The 14,397-nt window shown below is 49.7% G+C and overlaps 6 protein-coding genes across 6 annotated transcripts in view; 4 read left to right on the forward strand and 2 right to left on the reverse strand.

The window, feature by feature from the left end:
* Positions 1-882, forward strand: part of EPUS_08911 (uncharacterized protein) — a gene marked incomplete at both ends in the record, with an annotated part of 6,712 nt that extends 5,830 nt beyond the window's left edge. Inside the window, one exon of the mRNA XM_007787963.1 lies at positions 1-882. This exon is cut by the window's left edge and continues 1,311 nt beyond it. Within this exon, the coding sequence (XP_007786153.1) occupies positions 1-882 (882 nt within the window).
* A 674-nt stretch (positions 883-1,556) lies between these two features.
* EPUS_08912 (uncharacterized protein) lies at positions 1,557-2,420 on the reverse strand (the record flags this gene model as incomplete). Its single annotated transcript, XM_007787964.1, has 3 exons — positions 1,557-1,840; positions 2,011-2,236; positions 2,310-2,420. The coding sequence occupies 3 exons, from the start codon at positions 2,418-2,420 to the stop codon at positions 1,557-1,559; spliced, it is 621 nt and encodes a 206-aa protein (XP_007786154.1).
* Positions 2,421-2,885: 465 nt separating this feature from the next.
* EPUS_08913 (uncharacterized protein) lies at positions 2,886-4,859 on the forward strand (the record flags this gene model as incomplete). The annotated part of the gene is made up of 1 exon (XM_007787965.1): positions 2,886-4,859. One exon carries the CDS (start codon positions 2,886-2,888, stop codon positions 4,857-4,859), a length of 1,974 nt encoding a protein of 657 aa, XP_007786155.1.
* A 662-nt stretch (positions 4,860-5,521) lies between these two features.
* On the forward strand, positions 5,522-6,622 carry EPUS_08914 (uncharacterized protein; the record flags this gene model as incomplete). The annotated part of the gene is made up of 3 exons (XM_007787966.1): positions 5,522-5,664; positions 5,716-6,452; positions 6,504-6,622. 3 exons carry the CDS (start codon positions 5,522-5,524, stop codon positions 6,620-6,622), a joined length of 999 nt encoding a protein of 332 aa, XP_007786156.1.
* Positions 6,623-7,557: 935 nt separating this feature from the next.
* EPUS_08915 (uncharacterized protein) lies at positions 7,558-8,697 on the forward strand (the record flags this gene model as incomplete). Its single annotated transcript, XM_007787967.1, has 1 exon — positions 7,558-8,697. One exon carries the CDS (start codon positions 7,558-7,560, stop codon positions 8,695-8,697), a length of 1,140 nt encoding a protein of 379 aa, XP_007786157.1.
* A 1,988-nt stretch (positions 8,698-10,685) lies between these two features.
* EPUS_08916 (uncharacterized protein) lies at positions 10,686-11,751 on the reverse strand (the record flags this gene model as incomplete). The annotated part of the gene is made up of 2 exons (XM_007787968.1): positions 10,686-10,943; positions 10,990-11,751. 2 exons carry the CDS (start codon positions 11,749-11,751, stop codon positions 10,686-10,688), a joined length of 1,020 nt encoding a protein of 339 aa, XP_007786158.1.
* Positions 11,752-14,397: the final 2,646 nt, after the last annotated feature.

Consider the following 14,397-nt stretch of genomic DNA (forward strand, 5'->3'; position numbering starts at 1 on the left):
CAACAACAACAACAGCATTCGTCTATACCTTCATATCAATACCGCACTGCTATGCAACAGATTCCGCTACATGTTCCATCTCCACCACCGGCACAATCGCTCCCTGTACAACAGCCTTATCATCGTGCTCCACCAACTTCATCACAAAACAACCATTCTCGGGTGCCTTCTTACAGCAATTCACAACAAAAAGCAATGCATGTACAAAACCCATCTGGGCCTCAGGCCCAAGCCATGCAACATTCAAATATACCTCGTCCACCTTCAGTTGGTTATGACGGTCGAAACATCGCTACTGAGCTTCATCAACAACAACAGCAGCAGCAGCAGCAGCACCAAATCCAATCTCAATCTGGCTATAGCTATACCTTATCGCAGCAACAGCAGCAACAACAGCAACAGGCCCAGCAACGGCAGTGGATGGAAGACAAACAGAGCATGCCTCGACAGCTACCGCTGCAGCAACAACGCCACCACCAGAGATATGAGCTCCAGCAACAGCTTGAGCAGCAACAGCAGCACCAGCACCAGCACCAGCACCAGCACCCGCACCCTAATCAGCCAAATCAGCAACAAAAACACCAACAAGGCCACCAACATGAGCACATGCAGCAGCAGCACATGCAGCAGCAGCACATGCAGCAGCAGCAGCAGCCTGTTCACCAGGCGCGAAGTTCAATCAGTCATCAATACTCGACTGCTCCCCCTTCCAGGACCTACACACCGTCGGGTGGGCTGATGGCGACAGTACCCGCCTATGCAAGTCATCCGCCACCGTCTCCAGCGCCGCCATCACAGCAGCAGCAGCAGCAGCAACTACAACAAAGTCATGTAAGGCATTACAGTCAGAGTGGAGGGGCTGGAATGGATGAGATGAGATGAAGAAGAAGAAGAAGAGAAAGTGGGCATGTATGATCAGTCTCACCGGATGGATTCTAGGACGTCGGGAATACGTAGCCTTTGGAAGGATGGTACGATGATGAAGCAGGGGTCAGTGGGTGAATAACTGGGGCTAGTTAGCTACTCCCACCAGCCGAGACAGGTTCTCGGATGCTGTCCGAATAAGAGTACAAGTTGCTGGATCGATCATGATATATAATCAATGATCACCATTTTCTCTTGCCTAGTCTTCCGTGTGCCACAATGTAACCTTGTGAATCCATGCAACCACGTCCCTAATGATCCCTCAAGTAACAATGGAGACACCGTCGAAAGTCATAACGTTCGATCATCACACAACTTTAGAGGGTACTAGACAGGACATCGTGCACAGAGGAGACACCGAGTCTCAGAACGCTTTCTGTGTCAGATTGGATTGTACATCTCCAACCCGCATACGCGGCCTTCCTTATCCATGGTACTGACGGGGCCTTGTTCCCTATACCAATCACCCCATGCGAAGGTACAGCGATGCAGTGGGGACTTTGTGGAATACTACGAAGCGGTTGCACTCTCATAATTGATACCATAAACACTGCCGTTGTGTACCAAAGTGCTAGAGTACATTTCGGTGTTTCTCGATGCAATCGATAGAGTCCTTTTTTCTACCACACATCTCAGTCCCGTCGTTGCCAATCGCCCTTCCACTTCTGGACCAAGCTCGCGGCTTCGGCTTCATCCTTGATCCTCTGCTCCAGATACCCCTGTAGATCCTTCCAGAATTGCTCCGTCTCCAGGATCTCTTTCCCGGGCGGCGGCGGCGGCGGCGGCGGCGGCGGCGAAGTGACCGTCTCTATGCCTTCCATTCCTTCTGATGGTACATCTGCTGCCTTATCCGTAGTCTGTCCTGCCTCATTCGCTGGTGTCGTGTCGGTCTTTGGAGGGGGGTCCGGAGCCCCGCCTATAACCATCACGCGGGCCTTTAATAATGTCCCTTATAACAAGCTGCTAGATATCCTTAGGCAGAAGGGCCTCCCGGATTAGCTTATCTAAGTAGTCGCATGCTTTCTACGTGTGAGGCGCACACATATTACATATACAGGGTATGAAAGCGACTGGATTAAGACTAACATAGGCATCTTGCAGGGTCGCTTTGCACCGTCTCGCGGAGTTGGGAGATTGTGGTCGTGAAAGGGTCGATGTCAGGTAATGTGAGCGCTAGGGCGGGGTTGCGGGAGGATTTGAGTGTTAGGGATATGGTGGATGTGGTGCGCGTGGCGCCTGGTGGCGGGGGAGCGGATGGAGTCGATTTGGGATATGGTGGGTGGGGAGGTTGAGGGAGTTTGGGGAGAGTGAACTGCGTATGAATGTTCCATATTAGTGTGTGCCATGTCAGGCAGTGTGGAGAATGAGGATAGGTCCAATCGTACAGGTATTCTGGTGGGGAATGTTTTGGCATCGAAGACATGGTTTGGTGGGTATTTGGTGGATTTGGCATCGAGTGTTTGAAGGAAGGTCTTCGCGAAGTTGAGCTCACTCATCGTGGCGGTAATGTGTTTCGATTCGCAGCTGGAAGCAAGAGTTGGGAACAGTGGATAAGGGTATGCCAGGAGGAGTTGCAAAGGTGGATTGCGGTGTATTCAATCGGTGCTGAGAGCTCCCTGCTAGGGCTTGGGGCTGTATCGTGAGTTACAGCTGAGTCTGTGAGATGCTCCTGGTTTAAAGTGCAATTGATGCCAGCTGTGGTCACCTCCTCGCTCAATCTCGTTGCGAGGGCCTCGCAGCGTCTGACGTGACTGGCTTGGATTATGGACCGGAGGACCTCCGGACTATGGCCAAGACCTGGAGCTCTTCAAAGTGGCAGTTATAGCCGCACACATTGTCGCGAAAATTTGCCCTGATGAATTTCTCGAGCCAAAAAAACATTGTCGCAACTAACTAGCATTCAGTTCCAATTGTCCAACCGACAGTCACTCTACCGTTCACCAATCGACCACACCGCCAGTATGGGTCCTGGTCGGCGAATGAAGAAGCAAGGGCCTCCACAGAGTCTTGAGCAATTGAACATTTCCGTAAAGAGGAAAGCAAGTGAACAGAGCAAGCCAGGTGGTGAGTCCAAGGCGAAGAGAAGGAAAGCAGATACAAGCAATGGTGTGCCTACCGTGAAGCCTGGAAACAGTGCGAAACATATAAAGGCTTCGAGGCCATCTAAGCCTACAGCCAAGCCTATGCCATTGCATGAAACCTCCGAAGATGACGATGCCGACGATGCGGACGGAGACGACTCCCTGGTGGAGCACCTGGAAGATCTGGATGATGGGGATATCGCAGACGACAGCGCATCAGAGCAGGAAGGCGAAGATGACGATTTAGAGCCCGCGAACAGCCGTTCTGACGATTCAGTATTTGATTCCGACCTAGAAGAGGCTGATCCGGCACGCTTTTCAGAAGATGAAGATGAGTCAGATGCGGAAGAGAAACTTACGGCTGCGAACATCGAAGGACTGTCACGAAAGCTGGACCAGAAACAAGCGCTGGTAGACGCACAGGCGCAAGAAGAGCTGGAGGATGCGGCCATGCAGACAAATATTGTCGCGGGAGCGGACGGAGATGGTGATCAAGCTACGATGCAAGGTCTTGCACCAGATCTGCAACTCCTAAGGACGAGAATTACAGACACGCTGCGAGTACTGGGAGACTTTGCTAAGCTGGCAGATAAAAGCAAGTCCCGAGCCGAATACACCTCACTCCTTCTTTCCGACATCTGCACCTACTACGGATACACGCCCTACCTTGCAGAAAAGCTTCTCTCTCTGTTCAATCCTCTTGAAGCATTTGCATTTTTCGAAGCCAATGAGTCGCCTCGTCCAGTCGTCCTCCGTACCAATACCCTTCGCACCAACCGTCGCACATTAGCTCAAGCTCTCATCAATCGAGGAGTGGTGCTCGAACCAGTAGGGAAATGGTCGAAAGTGGGTTTGCAGGTATTCGAATCCGCAGTACCTCTAGGAGCTACGCCTGAATACCTTGCCGGTCACTATATCATTCAAGCAGCGTCATCATTTCTTCCCGTCATGGCTCTGGCACCACAGCCAAATGAGCGTATTCTAGATATGGCAGCTGCGCCTGGAGGCAAGACCACCCACATTTCAGCTTTAATGCGAAACACAGGCACAATCTTTGCAAATGATTCGAACCGACAACGAGCCAAAGGCTTGATCGGAAATATCCACCGATTGGGGTGCAAGAACACCATTGTGAGCAACCTCGACGCGAAGGAAGCGTTTCCCAAGATTTTGGGGGGTTTCGATCGAGTGCTGCTTGACGCTCCATGTTCAGGCACGGGTGTCATTGGCAAAGATGCTAGCGTAAAGACTTCGAAGACAGAACGGGACTTTCTTGCTTTACCACACATGCAGAAGCAATTGTTGTTGGCTGCTATTGATTCGACAGATCACGCAAGCAAAACTGGTGGATACATCGTGTATGCGACATGCAGTGTGACGGTAGAAGAAAATGAAGGAGTGGTGCAATACGCGTTGAGAAAGAGGCCCAATGTGAGGATCGTTGATACAGGGTTGGGTACCTTTGGATCTGAGGGCTTCAGGAAGTACATGAACAAGCGATTCGATGATCGCATGAACATGGCGAGAAGATATTTTCCGCATCGGGAGAACGTGGATGGATTTTTTGTCTGCAAACTGAAAAAGATAGGTCCGGGTCCTTCTGGCGCTCAGACGGTTAATGGCGTGGCTGATGCGTCACGATCGACACCCAATTCTGACAGATTGTCAAACGGCACCAAGGAGACTTCTCCGGTGACGCCGATTGATGATGAGTTTGGGGGATTCGATAGCGAAGAGGACAAGAAATATATCGCCCATGCGGAAAGGAAAAGGCTGAAGAAAAAAGGCGTGAATCCGAAGGTGGCGCCTGATCATCGCTCTGCAATGGGTAAAGGTAGAACTAGATCGGGATAGGAGAAGTCTTGATGATTGTTTGTGTACTTCCATATCTCATTCTCCAGAATCCTGCAGCTGTGATACTATAGTAGGATGAGCGTCAAATGGAACTATTGTCTACGAGTACGGCAACAGGATCCTCAACGCGCAAGATTGCTCATTGTCTCAAATTTCAGACTCTTCTTTAGCTCCGACCTGATGGGCAGTCTGATCGCATTCACCAAAAAGGGTCTTCGCAGCAGAGTCTGAACGCGGAACGTCAAATATAGGCATGAAAAGCATTCGCTGATTCTCAGTATACTACGTAGTAAAATGTTGAATTGCACCACAAATTGCTCAGGAACCGGAGGGGCTGATCTTGGCGCCTAGCACGTGCGTGTATGAGCAGCCGAGGTTCCCCACGTCGCGCTCCAGCATTATGGAGCGTGCTGTACTTGTGCCAGACCCATCTTCATATGACCACAATCAACAACGATGATGATTCTTCCACCGCCCTCGGCTGTTCCTCGTCCTCGTACCTTCTCCCAACCCCTCAGTCGTTATCAGTCGTGCCCCTTCCCCTTCCAATTAGAACCGTACCTCGAATAGACGCTTTCGCTCCCTTCCTGCGCCACGACGACCTGCAATCGAAAATCACATAGCTCGCTCTCAGTCAGATAAGGCAGTTATTTCCCGGCATCATGTCACGAACTCCCAGCGATGCCCAACCGAAGGCTGAAGAGCCGGTGCCAGCAACCTCAGCAACCTCAGCAGCGCAGCAGAGCGACAATATTGCGCATGCGCTGGCTGGTGCTGGCGGTGGCTTACTGGCCATGACCTTGACGTAAGGCTCTTCAATGATGCGGATGTTTTGGTGTTGACGGTGAACCTAAAGCTACCCTCTCATCACCATCTCTACAAGAGCGCAGGTCGAATCGAAACGAGCACACTCTACCACTCTTGATGCAGTTCGTTCTATTATTCGCCGAGAAGGCATCCAGGGACTTTACGCAGGGTTGGACTCAGCACTATTCGGAATCAGCGTCACAAACTTCGTCTACTACTACTGGTACGAATGGACGAGGGCAGGGTTTGAAAAGGCCGCCATCACAGCTGGTCGGGCGTCGAAAAATCTTACCACAGTGGAGAGTATGATCGCAGGCGCTCTTGCAGGAAGTGCAACGGTTCTGATCACCAATCCCATCTGGGTGGTCAACACGAGGATGACCGCTAGAAAAAACCAATCAGATGAGCAGGCATTGCCAGGCGGTGAAAGCAAGCCTAAAAGATCGCCAACCACCCTGGGCACGCTGCTCAGTCTGATCAGAGACGAAGGCCCAAAGGCGCTGTTCGCGGGAGTTTTGCCAGCTTTGATACTGGTCATCAATCCTATATTACAATACACCATTTTCGAGCAGCTGAAGAATTTGCTTGAGAAACGAAGAAAGGTCACTGCGAAAGATGCCTTTGTGTTGGGTGCCATTGGAAAACTAATGGCAACGAGCATTACATATCCCTATATCACCGTGAAGAGCCGCGCCCACGTGGCGACGAAGGATGCCCCACGAGAGGGCATGATTCAGAGCCTGAGGAAGATTGTCAAGAACGAGGGCTGGATGGGTCTCTACGCTGGTGTGTATCCCTTTCCAGCCAGACGAGTTCCAGACTAACCCGCATACACAGGTGTTGGACCGAAAGTTAGCCAGAGCGTTCTGACAGCTGCCTTCCTCTTTGCCTTTAAGGATGTGCTATATGATATGACAGTTGCGGCGAGAAGGAGAACTAGGGCTATCAAGATATGAGCATGGCGACATCTGGTGTGAGTACGGGGTTTGTAGACGTTGAGGAATGGTATGGTGCAATGTATGTTGTGAGAACTTGAACAACCAATCCGAAATGATTGAAGTGACAAGAACCACTTCCTTGTTGTAGCTGACTGCATTCTCCATCAGAAATAGCAACCTGCCTCCGCTGAAGGACATGAATGGCCAAATTAGGCATGCAGGATCGTTTGGTGGGCGAACAGTGGTCCCTAAAGGTAGCGGATGGAAATGGGATCCCTTGTCACGTGAACACGTGTCTCCTTACATAATCAAGTTGCTACCTTTATTTCTTTTCGTTTAAGTTTTACCGTTGACCAAAGCTGTCGCAAACTTGGGATGGCTGCACGGTTGCGAAGACCGATCATCTCCAACCTAGAAGCTTTCTTTGGCTAGCATTCATTGATTTGACGAGTCACCACCCGCGCAGTTGGTTGGTTGTTCTGGATGTCGATCTGTATGCACAGCTAGTGAGAGCTTCCAATAAGGCTGATCACTACTTCAGCTTTCTACCCACGTGTCTGCGAGCAATCTAGTCAGCCTACCAAGCTGAAAAAGCCCAGTGAAACCAACTAAGGCAATGGCTTTGGAGTATCAAGGCACAATCTGCAAGAGCATGCGTTCAAACTAAATCCTAGACCTGTTTCAGCGAAGCCCGAGCAATCATTTTTTGCCGCCCCTTTTCGCTTCCCAAGGCTGCACGATTGGTGTTTTGGTGGGCATACTTGACGTCTTCTGAAGGCAGAAGCTGAGGCAGACCTACACGATACAAACATATTGCTCTCGAAACCACTACTTCCAACGAGGTCTTGTAGGCTGGTACAACAAATGCTTGAGATATTTTTCTTTCTCGCAATATCACGACAACAGTTATAATACCGAGTGAGGTGAACTCTGATAGACCAAAGGCAGTTGGCATGCACAAGCAAGGCAGAAAAAGAAAGTCGCGTTCTGCCAAAGCCAAGGCTTATCGTATGATCGTGCAACGACCTCTAGCTCCCCTCGAGAGGTTGCCGTGCGAGATTTTAGGTCGCATTTTCAACTGGAGCTGCAATATCAACCTACCTAAGGCCTCGTGGCATTTGATGAAAAGGCTTGAAGATCATCCAATATACATGTTGATGCTGGCTTTCAGCTCGGAAGCAATTTATGTCGCGGAGGAGAAGAGATCAAGCCATTTCTATGCGCGAAACATCGTACTGGCCGGGCTACCTACCTTGTCCACCGAAGAGCGTATCCGCCTCCAGGCTGAAGTATTTGCCAAGAAGTGGCTACAACCCCAGCTCGTCAGACGGGTTCAATCTCATTTCGTGCAGGAAGTCATTCGAGCTCGCTGGGCTGCGTTGTGTCTGGAAAAGAGTTATGGGACTTTCAAAATTCGACCTAGTCAGCGGGCGCTATGGTGCGAGACGAGGACGGAAGAGGCGCAAGTTTGTTTCGAAGTAGCTGCAGCACATTTTGGGGTCCTCGAAGATCAGGGGATTGTTCAATTTATACCCGACTGTGGAAAAGAAGTGGAAGAGTTCTATTCATTTCCAGCCTGCGATGAACAATCTGGCACGGATGAGGACGAGAATCTTGGTGCTCCATTCCCCGATCATTGGTATGCTGGTCCCTGGACAAGGAAAGAGAGGGCACTTATTGTCCAATTCGCAGAAAACCGCTACAAAGGGCATCTTGCGCCCAGCCCGACCAATTCTGGGAACTTTGCCTCCTGGATGCTCCATGTAGCCATGCTGGAGCAGAGAATAGGTGTGCTTCTCAAATACCTTGTCCGTTCACCTGGAAACCCTGAGAACGACTCTGTCCTTTACACATCCGCAATCAACCAAAGCCATTTCGTGAGGCTTTTATACAAACCGGGTGACGCGGAGTGCAAAGATATTCAAATGGCAGTGCTGCTGTTGGAAGGGTCCGACCAAGAGCCGGTTGACCAATCGCTCTCGTTTCTGAAACTACGTCTAAGGCAATGGCTTCATGCTCGCAGCCCCTTCTGGCGTGATTGGTGCAGGTCTTCTTCTGTGGATAGTAGCGGAAGCGTGCAAAACGAAGCATGAGGAGTACTGAGTATGCCCTGTTGGCGCAATCAGCGGGCTCATCCTTGTCATCTCTCTTGTGAATAAGGTAGGCATCGCTCATACTACCGACATCGGCTTGCAACCTTCTGTTCTAGAGAAGAGGAGGATTGCAGGATATGTGTTAGAGGAAATAGCTTATCGCGGTATAACAAAGCAACCATGGTGGTTGTCTCCAGCTCAGCACATACATGTAGGACGAAATGCGGGCGGAAACTCAATCAAAACTGACCGACCTCGATTGCCTCTTCTGGTTGGCCCCATGCCGCTTTATGTAAGCCAAATCAGGGCTCCGGCCCGGCTCCACTTCGGCTCAGCCCAGGGCTCAGGCAGCTACCAGATGAGCTCAGTCACCACCCCCCATCCTCTACCTCCTCCCGCCCATACTCCCCTGATCCCCCTGCACAACCGATATGGCCCCAGAAAATGTCCCCTTCAGGTTATGGTCAACTTTACGCGGACAGCATCGTCGGATGGGAGGATGCGGCTGACGGGGGATTACAGAGGTGGCCCAGGCCTGGGATCCCTGTGATGACCCAAAAAAGCTCTTCTTGCCTCGAGGCCCACATGAGATCGTTTTCCATCCCATTTCCCAATTGCTGTCCTTCATATATTCTTTCATGGGGAACTAGTCCATTCGGAACAAATGTGCAGCACAGAGCAAGCGATCAGGACTGTACATAATGATCATTCTTCTTCCTTGTCACTATCCATGGCACATTATCGAATGTCACGACTCGCAATCGAAAATATCGGTTAACATCAATCTTGTTGACTTCTCACATGAACACGTCCAAGCCAGGTGTATCGACACTGTTAGGGTGGGTGTTGAAGTTGGTGGGGCCTAATGCATCCTGGTAGCAGGCGATCCTTGACGTCGTGCGCTGACATCAACCTCCGAATGTAGCTTGTCGATTTTACTACCTCACCGCATGATGGGGCTTCTGCAAGACGGCTTCGGAAAAGATGGTACCCCAACTTGTTTCGAGGCTCCCAGGCGGTGCTGAGTGAAATCGCACTGGTACCTCTATTCCCCCGCGGACGGTTAACGCATCAGGCTGGTCCTTGTGGTGCATGAGGTTCAAATCTGATCCTTGTGTGAGATGAGTTGATCATGGGGTGTCCGAATGATGTCACCTTCTAGTTAGTAAGAATTGCCCATTCTCAGGGCCATCTGCGTAGCCGCAGTACACTTCCCTTACCGACCATGAAAAGCTGATGTCGAGAGGGGGTTTGCTTTGGCGACGTGCGTGATATCTTCTTCGGAGCGACACCCATATTCCGGGCACTTTGCCCTCCGCACTACGCGCAGTTCACTATTTAGTATCCTCGGGCTGGGAATAATGCCATGTAGAATTTGTTCGATGACTGCTTTGATCATGGTAGTTGCAAGACCTAGGTGATATTCGCTATCTCCGTCTAATCTAGGTTCATGGACGCATGTATGTGAACCAGAGTGCCTGTACAACGCCATCTGCGCCGATCAACACACCCGATGAACACTGAGAATATAAAGTCAGTGTCGACAGTAACAGCATCCAGATTGATGGCTCGACAGCCAGGTGCCACAGTTGCAGGTATTTTGACCTTGGCGACATCGGTCACGGTTATCTCCGCTACAACCACGGTCTCTTTTGATTGAAGCCAACAAAGTTTGTTTCCACTCCCTGCTTGATGGTCTTGTCCCGAAGCCTTACAGTCTACACCGGTGCATGGACTAAAGCGGGATCGTATTGAACGACAGCATAATTCATGAGAGGGTGGAGAGAGATAACCCTGCCTTCCACTTCAATCGAGTCGTCCAGTCACCATGATGTCCTAAAGACCACAAAGCACGATTGCTCGTGAAACGATGACAAGTCCTTGTGCTGCGTCGACAACCAGCCCGAACCCCGTCCGACGGGCTTGGGGAAAGCCATCAATTTCGTCGGGCATATGCGCAGTAAAGCGGAACAAATGATCAAATAATATCAGCGGCTGGTGATTGACTTGGCTTTCTTTCCCTTCCCTTTATTCGCGTCTATTGGTAGTTTTAGATCTTCCTGTATGTGGGATAATTTCTCTAAAATGGCATCAACGGCGGCTGTAGACCCTGGTAGTAGTGGAGGCAATCGGTCCGGATGCATCCAAAGAGGCTCTCCGGCATCTCTACGTCGCTCCGCCTCTTCCGCAACTTTTTCTAGGCTCGTGTTCCCAGCGCCTATTTCACGAAAGTACTGATTTTTTACCTAGACCGGGTTAGCAGCGGAGCGAGAGAAAATTCCAAAGACATACCATCGTCATTGTCTTCGTCTGCAGGTGGGTTGCGATTGCAGAGAAGTCTCTGCCGTAGTAGCCAACAAACGCCGGGAAATGTTGCTGCTCGAGTGTGGACCAATAACTGGTGGTGATTCCCCGGGAGGAATCTTTTGGTGCGGCACGCGGTGGTGCGGAACCCATATCCTGCGCAACAGGAGCTTCGCGCAGTCGGAGTTGACGCTCGTGGGCCTTCTTTGCATCGACCTTGTTGTTAGGAACGCAGTCTGAACAATAGTGGACCTCAGGCACGCTTGTTGGTAGATAGTAGCATTGGATATGCTGCCACGTGTCGCATTCTTCACAATAAACCGTGTGGCCATCGTCACTTGTGAAGCCGCATATGCATTTGATCGTATATTCCTCTTCTAACTGTAAGTTTAAACCCAGGGGACAGGCCTGGTCTTCAACATTCTTTTTCCCATTCTCCTTGTTATCCTTGGAGAACGAAGATGACGAATGTGTACTTGGTGTAGTACGTGCTATATCAGGGGTGATCTCTCGGCCACTGGACTCGTTCTCGGAGTCGTCTTCATTCTCGTCATCAGAGTCATCAAGATCCGGCAAAGGATAGAGGCTAACTTCTTCAAGCTCTCTGCCCAGATGAGTAGAGTAATCCCGGAGACTCGCAAATCCCCGCCTACCGCACAAAGCGCATTGAATACTCGAAGGTTTCTCGGGATAAGACACGATAGCATTTGCAAGAGCAGACGATCGAAGCTGTGGGTTGCGTAAGATCATGTTATGTTGTCGCTCGCAGTGGTCGAGGAAATCGTTTTCCTTCTCATAACTGGTGTCACATTGTGGACAGCATATTGTGTGACGGGATAAATGGCAAGTTGTTTGATGTTCAAACCAAGCCTTTCTACTCGGAAATGTTGTAAGGATGTCGGGACAGTCGTTATGAACACAAATATATGATTGCAGATCCGCGAACACATGCATTTTCCAGTCAACTCGGGATCTGATCGATGATAGCCACTTCTTGCAGAAGGGGCATTTAAAGGATTCGCCGAAGCTTATGCCTTTAGGTATCTTCGGGACACGGAGCCGTCCCCGTTCTGCGCCATCCTTGCTAGAGGCGAACGAGGAGTGAGACGCCGCAGATTGAGAACGTGGAGCAATCGAACTGCCCAAAGCAGAGTCCCTAAACAACGATACGGGTTGAAATTGACTTTTCGGCGGAAGATCTTGTGCAAGCAATTGTTCAGCGTTGTCTGGAGCAGTCTTCTCCAGGTTTCTTAATCGCTCATGTCTTTCCCAGTTTGCTTCTCCTAGTCGTTGTGCAAGAGATGGATCCGCCCATGGAAATTTTGCTTGGACAGCGGATGCATACGAGTCAGACGCTTTCGTGACTTGCAGGACTGGCACATCTCGAAAGCCTGAATGCTGTGTCGTGTATTTGTTTTCGTAGTCTAGATTCCGGTGCGCTGCCTCTTCCGGTTTAGCCCCGCCCGATCAGGGAACGCGCCCTCTCGCCGCTTGGCCTGAGCAGCCGTGGCCCAATGGGTGGATCCCTATGGGACCGAAGCTCCGTGCCAAATTTCTGTGCAGTTAAGGATCCTGCATTTCTACCCATCAAAACTTCAACTACTAATAACTCCACCACCACAGGTCAGAATCAACTCCAAAATGGCTACAGAGCTCCCCCGTCGCCGGCGCGCTGCTGCAGACAGCGTTTGCTCGAATCCTCCCTCTCCCCAGGCCCCCAGGGCCCCTCAAACTATTCTCGATACTCCGCGGCGTACGAAGCTCCTTGCTGACGCACGTGCGTACGCAGGCAAAATGCCTCGGAAAGAGCTATTCAAGATACACAATATAGCTGAGAGAACAGGCTACAAGATCCTAAAGCAAGGAACTATACGCCGTGGCCCTGGCGTTCATAATAGGGGTCGAAAGCGAATTTTAGAGGATCATCAATGCGCAGCAATCGAAGCTGTTGAAGATGCGAATTTCTCCTTTGCTGCTTCAAGTCATTATAGAATAGCAAAGGATATTGGTCTAGCAAATGGATCTGAGCGTGCTATTCAAAGAAATATGGCTGATTCTGGTGTGGGAACCTATCGCGCATTGCAGAAGAAATGGCTGCCAGCACACTTAGTTGAAGCACGCAATCTTTGGGCATTTGAGTACTGCTATTATAACTAAGAAGACTTTAAAAAGCATCGTTGGTGTGATGAGTCGCATTTTGCCACTGGCCTTCAACGGCAGGCCCTTGTTTATTGTCGCTGTGGCCAGAAGAATTAAGAAAAGCTCTCAAAAACCTAATATAAACTTAAACGTAAAAACTAGACTATCTATGTCTATACAACTATTAGTTAGAACTTTAAGGGCACTCTCTACTTCTATACAGGCACAGGGAAAGGCGGGCGGCTTATCCAAGCTGATTATATCAAGATTTTAGAGGAAGTTATTACTCCAGAATGGGATGAAAATCTTATTCTGATCAAAGATAATAATGGACCACATGGCACAAAGGGTGTTGCTAATAATAAAGTTAAGTAAGCAAAGATCAAGCTTAACATCAAATGGCAAGCTCAGCCTTCCAATTCGCCAGATCTCAACCCTATTGAGACCATCTGGCGCATTATTAAGCAGCGTTTGAAGAATCGGGGGGTGATCTTTCAAACTGAGGCGCTGAAGGTGGCTATCCAGGAGGAATGGGATAAAATCACCCTGGAGGAGATCAATAATGCTATCTCTACCATGCCAGATAGAGTAACTTGTTTGCAAGAGCGTTTTGGGAAGGCTATACCCTATTAGAGGGAGTAGGGTAGAAATGCAGAATCCTTAACTGCACAGAATTTTGGCACGGAGCTTCAGACCCACTTACAGGGGGGTACCCTCCTGTAATCCCGCGCGCAGCGGCCACCGTAACGCCCATACCACCGTAACGCCCATCTTGATTTGAACAATTGACTTTGAATGAGTATAGACAGTGTAGAATTCGCCTAATTAGGAATCTAAACCTCCTCCACGCCTGCGTAGCCATTTTCGAAGCTCCACACCAAATTTGAGTATTTGCGACGCTCATCTTCCAACTCTTTACGTAAATCTTCTTCCCATTATCCCTTGTGTCACTGAATGCGACCCCTTCCTTGTTGGGTTTGGTGTTCCCGCGATTTAGCGTAATAATTTTGCTGCAGACTTGGCAAAAGGAACACCAAAATTTAACCTCATCTCATAAGTTATTTATAGTTTAAATTCTCTGCATCAGGCTAATTAATCAAGCTATTAAAATAAAACTAATACCAGTTAATAGCTCTTAGAAAGCTCTATCTAATGCTTTTTTGAAATCTAAATTTTAATTAATATTCAACAGAAAAATAAAGAAAAGCCTTATTTTTAAATAGAATCTCTGTCACGTGTCACGTTGGAAGCAGGCGA

The sequence above is a fragment of the Endocarpon pusillum genome (assembly GCF_000464535.1).
Source record: "Endocarpon pusillum Z07020 unplaced genomic scaffold C707327, whole genome shotgun sequence".
NCBI classification, from domain to species: domain Eukaryota; kingdom Fungi; phylum Ascomycota; class Eurotiomycetes; order Verrucariales; family Verrucariaceae; genus Endocarpon; species Endocarpon pusillum.